Source organism: Oncorhynchus gorbuscha, linkage group LG21 (assembly GCF_021184085.1).
Source record: "Oncorhynchus gorbuscha isolate QuinsamMale2020 ecotype Even-year linkage group LG21, OgorEven_v1.0, whole genome shotgun sequence".
Lineage (NCBI taxonomy): Eukaryota > Metazoa > Chordata > Actinopteri > Salmoniformes > Salmonidae > Oncorhynchus > Oncorhynchus gorbuscha.
Window position 1 is genome coordinate 31,064,418 of NC_060193.1, and position 15,683 is coordinate 31,080,100.

The 15,683-nt window shown below is 42.7% G+C and overlaps 1 protein-coding gene across 2 annotated transcripts in view; it reads right to left on the reverse strand.

Annotated features, from left to right (window-relative positions):
• The window catches only part of LOC124008080 (TBC1 domain family member 14-like), a 63,942-nt gene that overhangs the window by 3,754 nt on the left and 44,505 nt on the right, over positions 1-15,683 (reverse strand). For both annotated transcript variants that reach the window (XM_046319007.1, XM_046319008.1), the window contains 6 exons: positions 11,331-11,458; positions 7,392-7,474; positions 4,504-4,728; positions 2,669-2,752; positions 2,231-2,325; positions 632-703 (listed from right to left, as the gene is read on the reverse strand). In XM_046319007.1, the coding sequence (XP_046174963.1) occupies positions 632-703; positions 2,231-2,325; positions 2,669-2,752; positions 4,504-4,728; positions 7,392-7,474; positions 11,331-11,458 (687 nt within the window). The remainder of the gene's footprint in view (positions 1-631; positions 704-2,230; positions 2,326-2,668; positions 2,753-4,503; positions 4,729-7,391; positions 7,475-11,330; positions 11,459-15,683) is intronic.

Here is a 15,683-nt window from a genome sequence, read left to right on the forward strand (position 1 = left end):
GGCAATAACAAACGAGCTGAAAAGTGGGTTTAGTAATCTGATAGTTCTAATGTGTGGAAGGTTCCCGGGAGCATGATGACGAATTCAACCAAACGAGATCGAAACAGTTAGGTCAGTGCGGCAGTGGAATACACAGATGTAAACACATAAACATACACACAGAGAGAAAGGGCCAGGTGTGGTGGGCAAATATCACAGAAAGGTTGGACTAATCTTGTTGGCGCGATGGAGGCCTGCTGCTGGTCTCTCAGACTCTACATATACCGGCTGTTCCGTTGAGCAGAGCGAGGCTGTCCCCCAAATAACAACCCCTTCGCTATATAGTGCACTACCTTTAAGCAGGGCGCATAGGGCTCTAGTTAAAAGTATTGCACTATATAGGGAATAAGGTACCATTTGGGACAAACCCCTAGGCTAACGTATGACTCACTGACACTTTGTTCATAGCCTAAGATAGTGCTTTTCTATGACCTTACACAATAGGACTGAGATAGAAGGAACGGTTTCTGATTAACCCCTTATTGTGTGGGGGCCCTTGTGCTTCTGACGAAAAGGCATTAAATACTGAGACACTTCGCATTCACACAAAGGCACAATCAGGAATTCATAAAGTGTGTGTGTGTGTACTTACATAGCCAACGTCTGGCCTATAGCAGGTGTATGCTCCCAGGATGCTGTGCAGCATGTCGTAGTATGGCCCTCCCTGTCCAAACACAGGAGGAATTTTAACACCTTAAATTCATTTAGACTATCTGCTAATTACCATTGAAAACAACAGAAGGAATCCTAGGGTGTCTTCTCTGACATTTTCAATCTCGCCTTGTCTCAGTTTGTAACAGTTCCCAACATATTTCAAGCAGACCACCATCATCCCTGTTCCCAAGAGCTCCAAGGTAACCTGTCTAAATGACTATCACCTTGTATCACCCACGTCTGTAATTATGAAGTGCTTTGAAAGGATGGTCATGACACACATCAACACCATCATCCCAGACACCCTCGACTCATCCCAATTCACATAGAGCCCCAACAGATCCACATATGATGCTATTTCAATTGCACTTCATACTGTGCTCTCCCACCTGGATAAGAGGGGAAATAACGGAGAATGCTGTTCATAGACTACAGCTCAGCGTTCAACGCCATAGTCCCCTCTAAACTCATCACTAAGCTGGGGACCCTGGGACTTAACACCTCCCTCTCTAACTGGATTATGGACTCGCCTGACTGGACGACCCAAGGTAGTGAGGGTAGGCAACAACACCTCTGCTACACTGACCATCAACACAGGGGCCCCTTAAGGGTGTGTGCTTAGTCCCCTCCTGTACTCCCTGTTCACCCACGACAGAGTGGCCACGCACGACTCCAACAAGTTCTGACGACAACGGTGGTAGGACTATTCACCAACTTCCATGAGAAAACCTACAGGGAGTTGGTCAGAGATATGGCAGTGTGGTTCCATGACAACAACCTCCCTCTCAACGCCAGTAAGACAGGATAAAGAGGGCAGAGCATCCCCGATCCACATCGACGGGGCTGTAGTGGAGCGGGTCGAAAGCTTGAAGTTCCTCTGCGTCCACGTCACCAAGGAATTAACATGGTCCACACACACCAACACAGTCGTAAAGAGCGCACGACAGCGTCTCCTCCCCCTCAGGTGGCTGAGAAGATTTGTCAGCTGCACCATTTGTGAGCAGCTTGACTGGCTGCGTCATCGCTTGGTATGGCAAATGCACCACCAATGACCGCAAAGCACTACAAGAGAGTGATGCGGACGGCCCAGTACATCACTGGAGCCGAGCTCCCCGCCATCTAGGACCTCTATATCAGGTGGTGTCAGAGAAAGGGACGGAAAATGACCAAAGACTCCAGCCACCCAACCCATACTGTTCAATCTGCTTTCGTCTGGCAAACAGTACAATGAGCATCAGCTCTCTGACCAACAGGCTTAAAGACAGCTTCTACCCCCGAGCTAAATAGTTAATTAATGGTTACCCAGATTATCTGCACTGACTCTATGCACACTCACAATCCTATATATACACACACTATATACACACACTCCCACAAAACCCACACACATTCACTTACACTACACATACGCACACACGCATATCGACAACACATGCACACCAATTCATTTAATTTCATCTACTGAATAAAGTGCTCATCTATAGAGTTCATATATTATTATTAAATAAACCGTTGTGGTGGTTGTTCTGCCACTGACCTGTTGGAAGATACAGAGGTGTGGGAAGGTTCTGGAGATATCCAGTTTAATCAGCTCCAGACTGGCCTCTCTGTCCGCCAGGGACGAACTTGCATCTACACATGCGCACAGACAGACAGACACGCAGACAGAGACAGACAGACACACAGACAGAGACAGACAGGAAGGATAGAAAAACGTGTTAGAAACACACTGAATGATTCAACAATCACACGTTTCTTTTAGCCAACTCTCAAGTTCTGTAACCTTCTGTAGGTTATTTTTATAATCCTCCACCATTTGTAACCTTCTGTAGGTTATTTTTTTGAAATCCTCCACCATTTGTAAGACAGGTCAAACTTTTCCAATAGCACTTTAGAAAAAGGGGATAAAGAAATGAAAGTAGTATATTTTTCCTCTCTCTACCTTGTACTCCCAATAAATCAAATCAATCACTACCTTCAGTCTCTGGTTCAGTGGGTGGTGCAGTAGGCATAGATTTCCACTTCTCCCTTGCCCTGGCCAGACAGATGTTAAACAGCTCTGTGGACAAATAGAATACATCACAACTTCAATACACATACACACACACACACACAAAATAAAACCTGCCCTTGAGCCAATTACCATTGGAGTAAATCACAGACGGGGACTACGCCAATGACAGTAATCCTATCAAAAGCCTTCTTTTGCAGCACATCAAGCCTGAATACATTCTCAAGGTCTTCTCTCCATTATCAAAGACCTATGCAGTGTCTCAATGGCGCTGTGCTTATCTACTGACCTTCTCCTAGACCTGGCGTTGCCCTCTAGTGAGGCGGAATTGAATCTGTGTAATGAGATATTTCTACGTAATAGACCAAGGCCATTTTGGACACAGACCAGGCCTCATTCACAACCCTGAATCACCTTGTGATGACGTTAGCAAAGTTGTAATTGGCTCTTTATGGAAGAACAGGAGACTTCACAGACCGATATCGTCTCTGCATTAAGAACCCGAACTAGCACCAGCCATGCGTCGCCCACACGGCCATGTATAGATCGAGACTGTGGAACAGCGGCGAGAAACTCAGATGGACACTTCCGAATGAAATCCTCATGATTTTTCTTTCTTTCTGTAGAACTTCTGTAGAAGGCCAACGAGTCGTAACATGCCGGTTTGTACACAATAAATAAGCTTTCCTATCAACTTCCACTGTCCTCTGAGAGTGTCTGAATCTGTAGTACACCTCTGATTATTTGCCAGAGCAATAGATGAACACATTCATATTCTGTTGAGGTATACATGTAGATCAATAGCCCTTGGTTTCAGCGCTGGGCTGAATTTGAGAAAACATTTTAGTGCCCCCCCATCTTGGCGGTGTAGGGAAATGTTTGCATTTTTAAAGTTAATTTCCTGCAATTCTATGCATTTTGCCATGCATGGCTAATGATGTGTTTTTTTGCACAAACAAACAGCAAAATCAATACGGCTAAATTCCTTTTATTTTGGTAAGTTGTTAGTTCTCAAAGAACATCAAAATTAAATATATATATATCTAAATATCGATATATGTTTTATACATACTTTTAAAATCAGGTTTTAGTCATTTAGGTTTACACAAAAATTGTTTTTCCTTCCCAAAAATTCATTACAAAAACACTGTTTGGACATAAATAACGCTTTGACAGCCCGCCCAAGAATAAATAAAAAAAAACTGAAAAATGTGAGTAGGCATAAGAGGGAGAGACATAGTTTGATTAGGATGCCATGTAGCTCAGCTCAAGACTGGTCTTATCTGCAAGTCCCTCAGGGCTTTCACCTCAGTAGTGAAAATGTGTGAGAAAGAGTGCACACACACACAGCAAGTCTGTGTGGAGGTATTAATATGAAGATCCCAGTGAAAGTGAAGGCCACAAATTTGCGTGTGTGTGTGTGTGTGTGTGAGAGAGAGAGAGTGTGACGTGCATGTCCAGCTGAGTCAGTGACCTCATTGGGATGCAGTTCGTTCTCGTATCAGGAGAGCATTCAGCCGTGTACCTTCACTCTTCAATCTATCTTTGGCATTGTAATTGAATACCAAAGACAAATTTTACATTTTTAAGACCCCTGTGTGTGTCACACTGACACAGGATCCCATTAGGTTTGGCTTGCCACAACCAAAATGGGCCACCGGAGGGGGTGGTTTTTCCAATGACTCACGCTGAAAAGAAGAACTCCGGTATTATTATTATAGTTTTTTTCCTTTATTTAACTAGGCAAGTCAGTTAAGAACAAATTATTATTTAGGCCTACATTGAGAGGTGTGTCTTACCGTGGGTGATGTTGAGCTCGTTGCCCACCGCCAGGCTCCAGACCTTGCCCCTGACACTTGGGGGCACGCCCTGCCACCAGAGCTCCCTGACCCGCCGAGACGTACGCATGGCACTCCAGTTGGGCAGAATCTCCTGGTTCCAGGTCTGGGCGGCGTTGCCGATGCTCTCCTCCAGCTTGCACCTGTCCTCCAGTTGCTTCCTCCTCTTCTGGGCCTCCTTGAGCTCTACAGAGGGAGGGAAGAGAGAGTGTTGGACAACCATACAATAGAAATATGTGGTCCTCTGTAGCTCAATTGGTACAACATGTTGCTTGCAACGCCAGGATAATTGGTCTGATTCCCGGGACCATCCATATATAAAAAAATAATAATATATTGCACGCAAGAGAGTAAGTCACATTGAATAAGTACATCAGTTTTATACAATACATTCGAATTATGATATTACCATATACAGTTGAAGTCTGAAGTTTACATACATCATTTTGCCACAACTTTGGAAGTATGCTTGGGGTCATTGTCCATTTGGAAGACCCATTTGCGACCAAGCTTTAACTGCCTGACTGATGTCTTGAGATGTTGCTTCAATATATCCACATAATTTTCCTCCCTCATGATGCCATCTATTTTGTGAAGTGCACCAGTCCCTCCTGCAGCAAAACACCCCCGAAACATGATGCTGCCACCCCCGTGATTCACGGTTGGGATGGTGTTCTTCGGCTTGCAAGCCTCCCCCCTTTTCCTCTAGACATAATGATGGTCATGCCCAAACAGTTCTATTTTTGTTTCATCAGACCAGAGGATATTTCTCCAAAAGTATGATCTTTGTCCCCATGTGCAGTTGCAAACCATAGTCTGGCATTTTTTACGGCGGTTTTTGAGCAGTGGCTTCTTCCTTGTTGAGAGGCCTTTCAGGTTATGTCGATATAGGACTCGTTTTACTGCGGATTATAGATACTTTTGTACCGGTTTCTTCCAGCATCTTCTCAAGGTCCTTTGCTGTTGTTCTGGGACTGATTTGCACTTTTCTCACCAAAGTACGTTCATCTCTAGGAGACAGAACGCGTCTCCTTCCTGAGCGGTATGACGGCTGCGTGGTCTCATGGTGTTAATACTTGCATACTATTGTTTGTACAGATGAACGTGGTAACATCAGGTGTTTGTAAATTGCTCCCAAGGATGAACCAGACTTGTGGAGGTCTACAATTTGTTTTCTGAAGTCTTGGCTGCTTTCTTTTGATTTTCCCATGATGTCAAGCAAAGAGGCACTGAGTTTGAAGGTAGGCCTTGAAATACATCCACAGATACACCCCCAATTGACTCAAATGATGTCAATTAGCCTATCAGAAGCTTCTAAAGCCATGACATAATTTTCTGGAATTTTCCAAGCTGTTTAAAGGCACAGTGAACTTACTGTATGCAAACTTCTGACCCACTGGAATTGTGATACATTGAATAATCTCTCTATAAACATTTGTGGAGTGGTTGAAAAACGAGTTTTAATGACCTATGTAAACTTCTGACTTCAACTGTAAGAATTACAGTGCATTCGGAAAGTATTCAGACCCCTTACTTTTATCCACATTTTGTTACATTACAGCCTTATTCTAAAATGATTCCCCCTCCCCTCATCAATCTATACACAATACCCCTTAATAACAAAGCCCAAAAATATATTTTTAAAATTTTCTGGGAAAGGTACCAAAACATTTCTGCAGCATTGAAGGTCCCCAAGAACACAGTGGCCTCCATTTTTAAAATGGAAGAAGTTTGGAACCACCAAAACTCTTCCTAGAGCTACACGCCTGGCAAAACTGAGCAATCGGGTGAGAAGGACCGTGGTCAGGGAGGTTACTAAGAACCCGATGGTCACTCGGACAGAGCTCCAGAGCTCCTCTGTGGAAATGGGAGAACTTTCCAGAAGGACAACCATCTCTTCAGCACTCCACCAATCAGGCCTTTATGGTAGAGTGGCCAGACGGAAGCCACTCCTCAGTAAAAAGCACATGACAGCCCGCTTGAAGTTTACCGAAGGAGCCTAAAGGACTCTGACAATGAGAAAAAAAGATTCTCTGGTCTGATGAAACCAAGATTGAACTCTTTGGCCTGAATGCCAAGCGTTATGTCTGGAGGAAACTTGGCACCACCCCTATGGTGAAGCATGGTGGTGGCAACATCATGCTGTGGGGATGTTTTTCAGCGGCAGGGACTGGGAGACTAGTCAGAGAGATCCTTGATGAAAACATGCTCAAGAGCGCTCAGGACCTCAGACTGGGGAGAAGGTTTACCTTCCAACAGGACAATGACCCTAAGCACACAGCCAAGACAACGCAGGAGTGGACAAGTCTCAATGTCATCGAGTGGCCCAGTTTTTGCTTTATCATTATAGGGTATTGTGTGTAGATTCATGAGGGAAAAAACGGTTTCATCCTTTTTAGAAAAAGGCTGTAACGTAACAAAATGTGGAAAAAGTCAAGTGGTCTGAATACGTTCCGAATGTCACCATTATATACCGTAGTATCCTTCTAAGAACGCTGATATGTAAGGATGTCATGGTTGAAAACAGTATAGTGGGAACCCATCTAGTCAGTTTTCACAATGGACAGTAGCTATTATAAAAGTATTTAAGGCTGCGTTTACACAGGCAGCCCAATTCTGATTATTTTCCACAAATCAGATCACTAATTTGACCAGTAATTGGGCAAAATATCAGAATTGGCTGCCTGTGTAAACTAAAAAGATGGAAAGTTAGAAACGCATTCCATTTATTTTGACTATGAGTGGTCAAGACAGAAAGAAGGATTTTTAAGAGCAATGAGGGTGAGGGAATATCCTTTTCTTTTTTAAATGGTCAGATATGATCCAGATGAATACATATAAATACACACCTCTCTTCTTCGCTTGGGCCACCATCTCCTCATACTGTTGTCTGTGTTTCTGAGCCTCCTCTGCAGGCTTGGCTGGCAGGTTACTGCAACACAACACATCCCAGAGAGTGAATGTGGGTGAGTGAGTGTGAGGTTTGAACATGGTCCCTCACATTATTCATGCTGGGGTATTAGAGGAGAAGAAAGGCAATGAAAATGAGTGAGGGGGGTGGAAAGGGAGAGAGAGACAACATACTTCTACCACCATTTTGGCACAGACACCACCTTACACTTGCACCTCTAAATATTCTACAGGATTACAGCCACAAACACCTTCTTTACTGAGGCGTAAAGAAAGAGAGGGGCATTAAACTTTCAGTAGCCTCTCTCTCCTATCAACTGTACCTAGCCCACCTCTCATATAAGTTAGGACACCATATGGGCTAGGCTGGTATATGTGTGAGTGAGAGACAGAGAGCCAGAGCGCTGCTAATAGGTTCTCTCTACATGGTCCTGCTGCACTGCAGTTTGAGAGAGAGAGAGAGGGGGGGGGTATGTAAAGGAATAGTGCTGAGCGACTAGTGCTTCTTGAGGTTGGTTTGGTTTTCGTTTGATTATTACAAAATAATCACGGTTTACAATTTAAGTTCCGAAAAATCTTCTTAAAACGGATCCGAAAGGTGAAAATCATGTTTTTCATCCAATTGGATGATATTTAGATTAAACCAATTCACAGTAGATTGACCCAAGTATTAGAAATGACTGTAGCTGGTAAATTGACAAAGTTGATCATAAAGTTACTGGTCCCCTCCCCCGATGTCAAACGCTTGGATTCAGGAGACTGGCATTACTTCCGTCACTTCTGTCATTATGTAACGTCATGTAATTGTAACTAATTAAAATATGTAATGCCCAGTGCTTTGCTCGGACTGAAATAGGTACCGGTACTCATTTTGGGTGCCGGCATGGTTAATATTTAGGTGCAGGAGCTTCACAATACTGTTGACCTAATACTCTATAAAGAGGAACAGGAGTTCAAGCAGTAGAATATTTTAGGTGCCGGTACTCAAGTCAAGCAGAGGTAACGCCGTAAAGCTGTCACCACATGTACGCATCACAGGGCTTTGCTTACAAACAGTTAGTTACATGGGTGGTAACTAACCCCTTTTCATCTGTCTTGTGACTTAAAGCAAGCAAGCTACTTACCAGCATACCGGAAAAAGCACACTGTGCAGGGTACTGGATGTCATAGTGTTGAATTTAACGTTACACTATTTTCAGGAGAATGAAGACATCCAAGAACAGTGGCTGCTTTTTATTCCGGACGGACAGGCGGCACCACATTTCGAACATAGTTACTTTATCAATTGAGAAGAACATTCCATTGGTCTTGCCAGGAAGATAATCCCGAAGAAGGATGCTGTACTGTCATTAACAGTGGATCAGGGGATCTTGCAAGCGCTGACCATAATAGAAGTATCAGAGTTTGATGAGTCTGACACGGTGGCTGTAACTGTTTTGAATTGTGAACGGAATATTTTCTGTAAAACACTTGATAGTCACTATATGGTTTTTGTTCTTCCATCCCTAAACCCCCTACAGTAAGGGGGGGAAAAAAGCATTTGATCCCCTGCTGATTTTGTACATTTGCCCACTGACAAAGAAATGATCAGTCTATAATTTCAATGGTAGGTTTATTTGAACAGCGAGAGACAGAATAACAACAACAAAAATCCAGAAAAACACATGTCAAAAATGTTATAAATTGATTTGCCAAAATGCATGTGGGAGACTCCCCAAACATATGGAAGAAGGTACTCTGGTCGGATGAGACTAAAATTGAGCATTTTGACCATCAAGGAAAATGCTATGTCTGGTGTAAACCCAACATCTCTCATCACCCTGAGAACGTCGTCCCCACAGTGAAGTATGGTGGTGGCAGCATTATGCTGTGGGGATGTTTTTCATCGGCAGGGACTTTCAAACTGGTCAGAATTTAAGGAATGATGGATGGTGCTAAATACAGGGAAATTCGTGAGGGAAACCTGTTTCAGTCTATCCAGAGATTTGAGACTAGGATGGAGGTTCACCTTCCAGCAGGACAATGACCCTAAGCATACTGCTAAAGCAACACTCGAGTGGTTTAAGAGGAAATATTTACATGTCTTGGAATGGCCTAGTCAAAGCCCAGACCTCAATCCAATTGATAATCTGTGGTATGACTTATATATTGCTGTACACCAGCAGAACCCATCACACTTGAAGGAGCTGGAGCAGTTTTGCCTTGAGGAATTGGCAAGGATCCTAGTGCCTAGAATTGCCAAGCTAATAGAGACAAAATGGGGGGGGGGGGGTAATAGTTATTCACACTCAAGTTCTGTTTTTTTTTCTAATTTCCTGTTTGTTTCACAATAAAACATGTTTTGCACCTTCAAAATGGTAGGCAAGTTGTGTAAATCAAATGTTGCAAGTTGTGTAAATCAAATACATCAAATTGTAAGGCAACAAAATAGGAAAAATTCCAAGGGGGGTGAATACTTTCACAAGCTGCTCTATATCCTCTAGATTGTGCATTCTTTTGTCTCTTCTCTCCCTCTCCAGACAAGTAGGCGTGCAATAGATTATAGTCGTTGTAGTTATTTACCACATTTTCTGCAGTAAACTATGTAGAAAATTGGCCTGTTGGAAACTCCAACTCCCTACTACATTGCACAGTTCAGGCTTGGTCTGATTTCTCTCTGGAGAATGGAATTAAAATAATAGAATGAATGTAGGTCAGTTAGTTGTTTAATCACCCCATATAGAACCAAATCAGTCGATTTAATCGAGAACAATCACCAGAAATCAAGCGATGTGATTCAGACGAGTTGGTCAGGTTCAAATCAACCTATCATATCGTAATTTCTGAGTGGGCGGTAATGACATTTTTCATTGTGCTGTAACTGAAACTAGAAGATTGTCTGACATCCTTTCCCATCGCCAAAGGTACGGAACTGATTTTTTATTTTTAAGTGTTTTTACCCTGGGATAACTTGCTAATATGACCCATAGTAGGGAAGAACATGTCTTGGTTGCAATTCGATCTACAGTACATCAAACACCACGATATGAAACGTTGATTTGAACCCTCTGACCAACTAGTGAGTCAGGCGGCATCCCACTCTCTGATTCATTTCTCTTGCTGTCTGATTATAGTTGTCGATTATATTGACTGATTTAAACCATCGGGTGGTTTAAAAACCTCCGAACACATAGGAAACTGTTGAACGTGAAAAACCCAGCAGCGATGCAGTTCTTGACACAAACCAGTGCACCTTGCACCTACTACCATACCCCGTTCAAAAGGCACTTAAAATATTTTGTCTTGCCCTTTCACCCTCTGAATGGCATACATACACAATCCATGTCTCAATTGTCTTAATGCTTAAAAATACTACTTTAACCCGTCTCCTCCTCATCTACACTGATAGAAGTGGATTTAACAAATTACATCAATAAGGGATCATAGCTTCACCTGGACTCACCTGGTCAGTGTATATCATGGAAAGGGCAATGGTTTTGTATACTGTGTGTATGAGAAAAAGGAAAGAGAGCGACCCATCCAAGACACCCACCCTGAGGGCAGCACGGCAGAGATCAGGGAGAGAGCTGGGCTGGTCTCATATTTATCATGGCTAGACAGTCAATCCCATATGTACTCAGTACAACAAAAGGGAAAAGCCATTCGGATCCATGACTCAGAAGAAACGCTGCTAACTCCTTCCTGCCTCAGTGATAAGCTGCTCTGTTCTTGGCGTGTGTTTGTGTGTGTGGTACTTACGCAGCGCAGTCCTCCAGTGTATAAGTGTGTTTCTGTGCATACACGTGGGTGGGTGTGTGTGTAGGTGTGAGGTACGGACACAGGGTGGTCCTCCAGTGTATACGTGCGTGTGTTTATGTGTGTATCTGTGTGGTACATACGCAGGGCGGTCCTCCAGTATAAGTGCTGTGGTGGAGAGGGGTTCAAAGTCCAGATTCTTCCTCACACTCTGTCTGGGAGACGGGGGATTGTGGCCAGGTCCATCTCTGCTACTGTTAGTTTCATATTCCTAGGACAGACAAAACACACACACACACACACACACACACACACACACACACACACACACACACACACACACACACACACACACACACACACACACACACACACACACACACACACACACGAATATCATGTGTCACGAGAGAAACTGGTTTCATTTGCCAAGGTCGTATCTGCCACTTTTAGTTTCATAGTCCTTTAGACAAAAAACGCATCCGCGCTCACAAAAAACCCACAAATATTCAAAAGGTACAATGAATATAAAATCAGACGCTTGGGTTTATTCACCCGATTGAACAAACAGGAAAGTCTAATTGAAATCTAATGGCTCAGTAGTTGTTCAGTTGTTTCATATTACCTGTTATTAGTCAGATATCAAGCTCAACCTCAATGGGATTGGTATGCAGAGCCGTGGTCTGGTAAAATGACATGTCTGAGACCCGAGGGCCTCAGAACCAACTCAAAACTAGAAGCATATTCTTAAAACCAATATAGAGCAGAGTAAAGTCTGGTGAAGGAAAAAAGCTAGCTGTCTGACATTCACTTTCCTCTAAAGACCTCTATTTTGTCTCTCGGTCCATTCACACAAACACACACTTATTTTTCTTCCACACCCCCCTGCTAGAAGCGTGACTACAGCCATTTGGCCCTTAGCGGCACCTATCTAATGAGTGTGTCCCCGTCACGCCTCCTGCGCAGCTCAGAGTGGGGCGCGAGACATCCTGACCATTAGACCTCCAGCCATGGGAGCATTTAAACACGGACAGGGTTTTCCTTCGGGAAATATTCGAATATACCAGACATTTAAGAAATTGACCGGACCCATATGCATTGGTTGTGTAACATGATTAGGCCGTCCACCCACGGTTCACAGAATGACAGAAATCACATTTTGCTTATGGCAACTCATCTTAACAGAAAATGCAACACGGATACAACGGCGTGCTCCATTCTTATTGAATTCTGATGAACAATGAGTTTAGCCTGCTACATACTCTGGCACCTCCCTCCTGTTAGCATTGGTCTGGACATGACAGACTGTGGCCAATACGCATAGGGTATCACCTACACTTTGACATGTAGGCTAATTAATTATGTATTTACATACACTTGTGTTTTTCTTAACACAACAGCTAGCGTTTTTCTGTTTTCAAATCAACTTGACTAGCAGATTAGGCACCTCTTGAAGGCCAAATGGCCCTGCCCCTAAAATCCCGAAATACCAGGCCTGATCAGAAGTCATTTTTTATTGGGCTGTTTGTCAGTGTCAGCATTGAAGGAAGTGCGTTTAAAATGCCAACATTTTCCTGTGCAAAGGAGAAGAAAGGTAGGCCTATAGCCTACTCTAAGCCACTACGCGCTGCACTGAACACTTTTTTGCAAACAGTGTTTTATTTTTTTTTGCCTAAATTATGACTATCTAATAAATCACTTTAGAAATAGAAGGCTATGTTACATAAGTCTGCAAATACAAGGACGGAATGCTTTATTATACAGGTGCATTTCTATGGTGAAAATTGTGAAAATTAGTTTCCCCCTCACTTGAAACCCATGTTTTAATTTTTTAAAATTTTACCTTTATTTAACCAGGCAAGTCAGTTAAGAACATATTCTTATTTTCAATGACGGCCTGGGAACAGTGGGTTAACTGCCTGTTCAGGGGCAGAACGACAGATTTGTACCTTGTCAGCTCGGGGGTTTGAACTCGCAACCTTCCGGTTACTAGTCCAACGCTCTAACCACTAGGCTACGCTGCCGCCTATGTTAGAGTAACTGCCCACATTGACTTTTCCTCAGCCAACCAGACGAGTAAAGAACAGCAAAATGTCATTCTACTATCCCCCATAGGAGAAAAGCTGACCTATTCTATTGGTCAGCATGTCTTTCTGTGCGAGAAAGTAATAGCCTATTCCAAACAGACTCTGGGACAGTTGTGGGTCAATAGGTCCCAAATTCATTCAACCAGTAAGCCTAGGCTAAATCCCATTTTCTTTGGTAAGCAATGAGGCTCATGCAACAGATCAGAACATTTAGCATACAATATTGATACACTTAAGTCTTCACATTATAAGCGCAGCAATGCACACGAGGCAGTAGCCTACGCACAAATGTTTGTTAATAATGCAATTAGCGGCAAAACACAATTTGTGACAGATTCAAATATCTGTTAGAAATTGAGAAAGACGGGAGCTCTAAATATGCAACAACTAGCATGGGTCGCTAATATGACTAGGATGAGAAAGTTGATTTGAAAAAGGCTACTGGCTTCAATGGCATATGGAGGTCTTGCACGTTTGGTTAGATTTTGGCTGGGCTACTTCGAAGAAAGGTAAGACATAATATAATGAGGTAAAACCTTCAGGTTTCAAACAATTAAATATATGTTTTCAAAATGCATACTGCCTCCAGCTCATTGCAAAGTGGTGTGTGATGCCCTGAAACTTGCATAGTTGCCTATGCACTTGAATGACAAGCAGTTGGAGAATTCCAAGCAGTTGGAGTTGTCCGTGGACACTTAAGGAACAGCAATGTTGAGTTTGTTTAATTTGGTGACCTCACGAAGGACAGGAGACACATATTACTGTTTTATTTTGTTGGTATACACTTCTCAATTATGGGTTTGCATCTGAATGTTATATAAAATTAATAATTGAGAATAAATTATTTTGGAAAGATAATGTGATCTTAGTCTTCTAAATGATAATTTATTTCATAGTAACTTAGGATCAGTCAGTGGCCACGCACCCGTGAGCACAAACATTACACGGCATCCTGGAACGCCCCCTTTTTTACTCCAGTATAAAACCCACTTCTGACTAAATTTACCTTAGACCAGAAAACATGGAAGCTGTCGCTACATGTTGAAATGGTTGTTAACTCTACCAAAGAACTTGGAGATCATCTCCACGCAGAAATAGTTAAGAAATCTACAAACTTAAACCCAATTATTCAGACTGCAGCTGTTTAAATACTTTAGTCTGGTAAACGCATCCGATCTAAGAACAATGGTACTCAGAAAGATCCATTCTCTCGAACGACTGAATGGTACTTTGATGTATCCATTATAACAAAGTACAACTACGACAGACTGAGCTCTGGTGGACAAACCAGAGACTTTCTGTTAATTGACTATCCTGCAGATGGACCGGCGATTGCAGAGGGACAACAAAGGCATACACCTGTAAATATGTAAATTGCCATTTCTTTTCGAATGAGTGGTTGTTCATGTTCAAAGTATGAGCATTTCCATTAGTGTAGTGTAGTCAACGTGGGTCCACTGAGATTCTCGCTCTTGAGCTGGCCCCACCCCTTTCCTTTGTCTACCAAGCCGTCATATCGGCTTAGCCCACTAGGGACTTGAGTGTATCAAGTCAGTGTGTTTATGTAATTCTGTGATTGATTAGTTAGTAAATAAATAATTAAGTCAATTTGTTTAATCGCTGATTCTTGATGCTAGGGTTCGTGCAAATATCCAATGGTTTGCAACATTCAGGAATGACTGAGGAGGTAATAATCCATTAATATTAGACTAATCGATAAGAAAATGTCTGAAGAGTTAAATTCGGGAAATTGCAACTATAAACAACCCTTTTCCGTGGTGCCCCGACTTCCTAGTTAATTACACAGAGAATTGATTTGATAATATAACAGTCTTCACATTTAATGATAGCCTGTTGTCGTAGCATGACTAATGGAAACTCTGGTGTGTGTGTGGCCATATAGCACAAAAGACTGCAGCCTGAGTCAACATGATCCGGTTAGCTCTGTGTTGGTGCTTATAGACATAACACTGATTAGCCCAGTCATCCTGTTTCTGTAGCGTGAGGCAGCTTGATGTACAAGTACACCCCCTGGACGCTAGTCTATCACAGGGCCTTACCCACAATCCATCTCCTTAATGCTGAGTGCCAAGTAGAGATACATCGGGGTCCCATTTTTACAGTCTTTGGTATGACTCTTTGGTATGACTCCCAACCTCTGGACAGACACTAATAACTACAAGGCCACTGAGTTGGTTTATCATAACCAGTATGTTTGCCATATTGAGAAGGGACACTTCATCTGTACTAAAAGATGTTGTGTGCTTGTTTAGGATGTTGGTCAGGCATTCATTATGTTGTTGGCTATACGCCTCGTCACACTCAGGCCAGCTACAAATCTATGAATTGTTAATGAATAATTAAAAAACAATTCTAGTATTCATCTGTTTGGGGAGTAACAGATTCCAA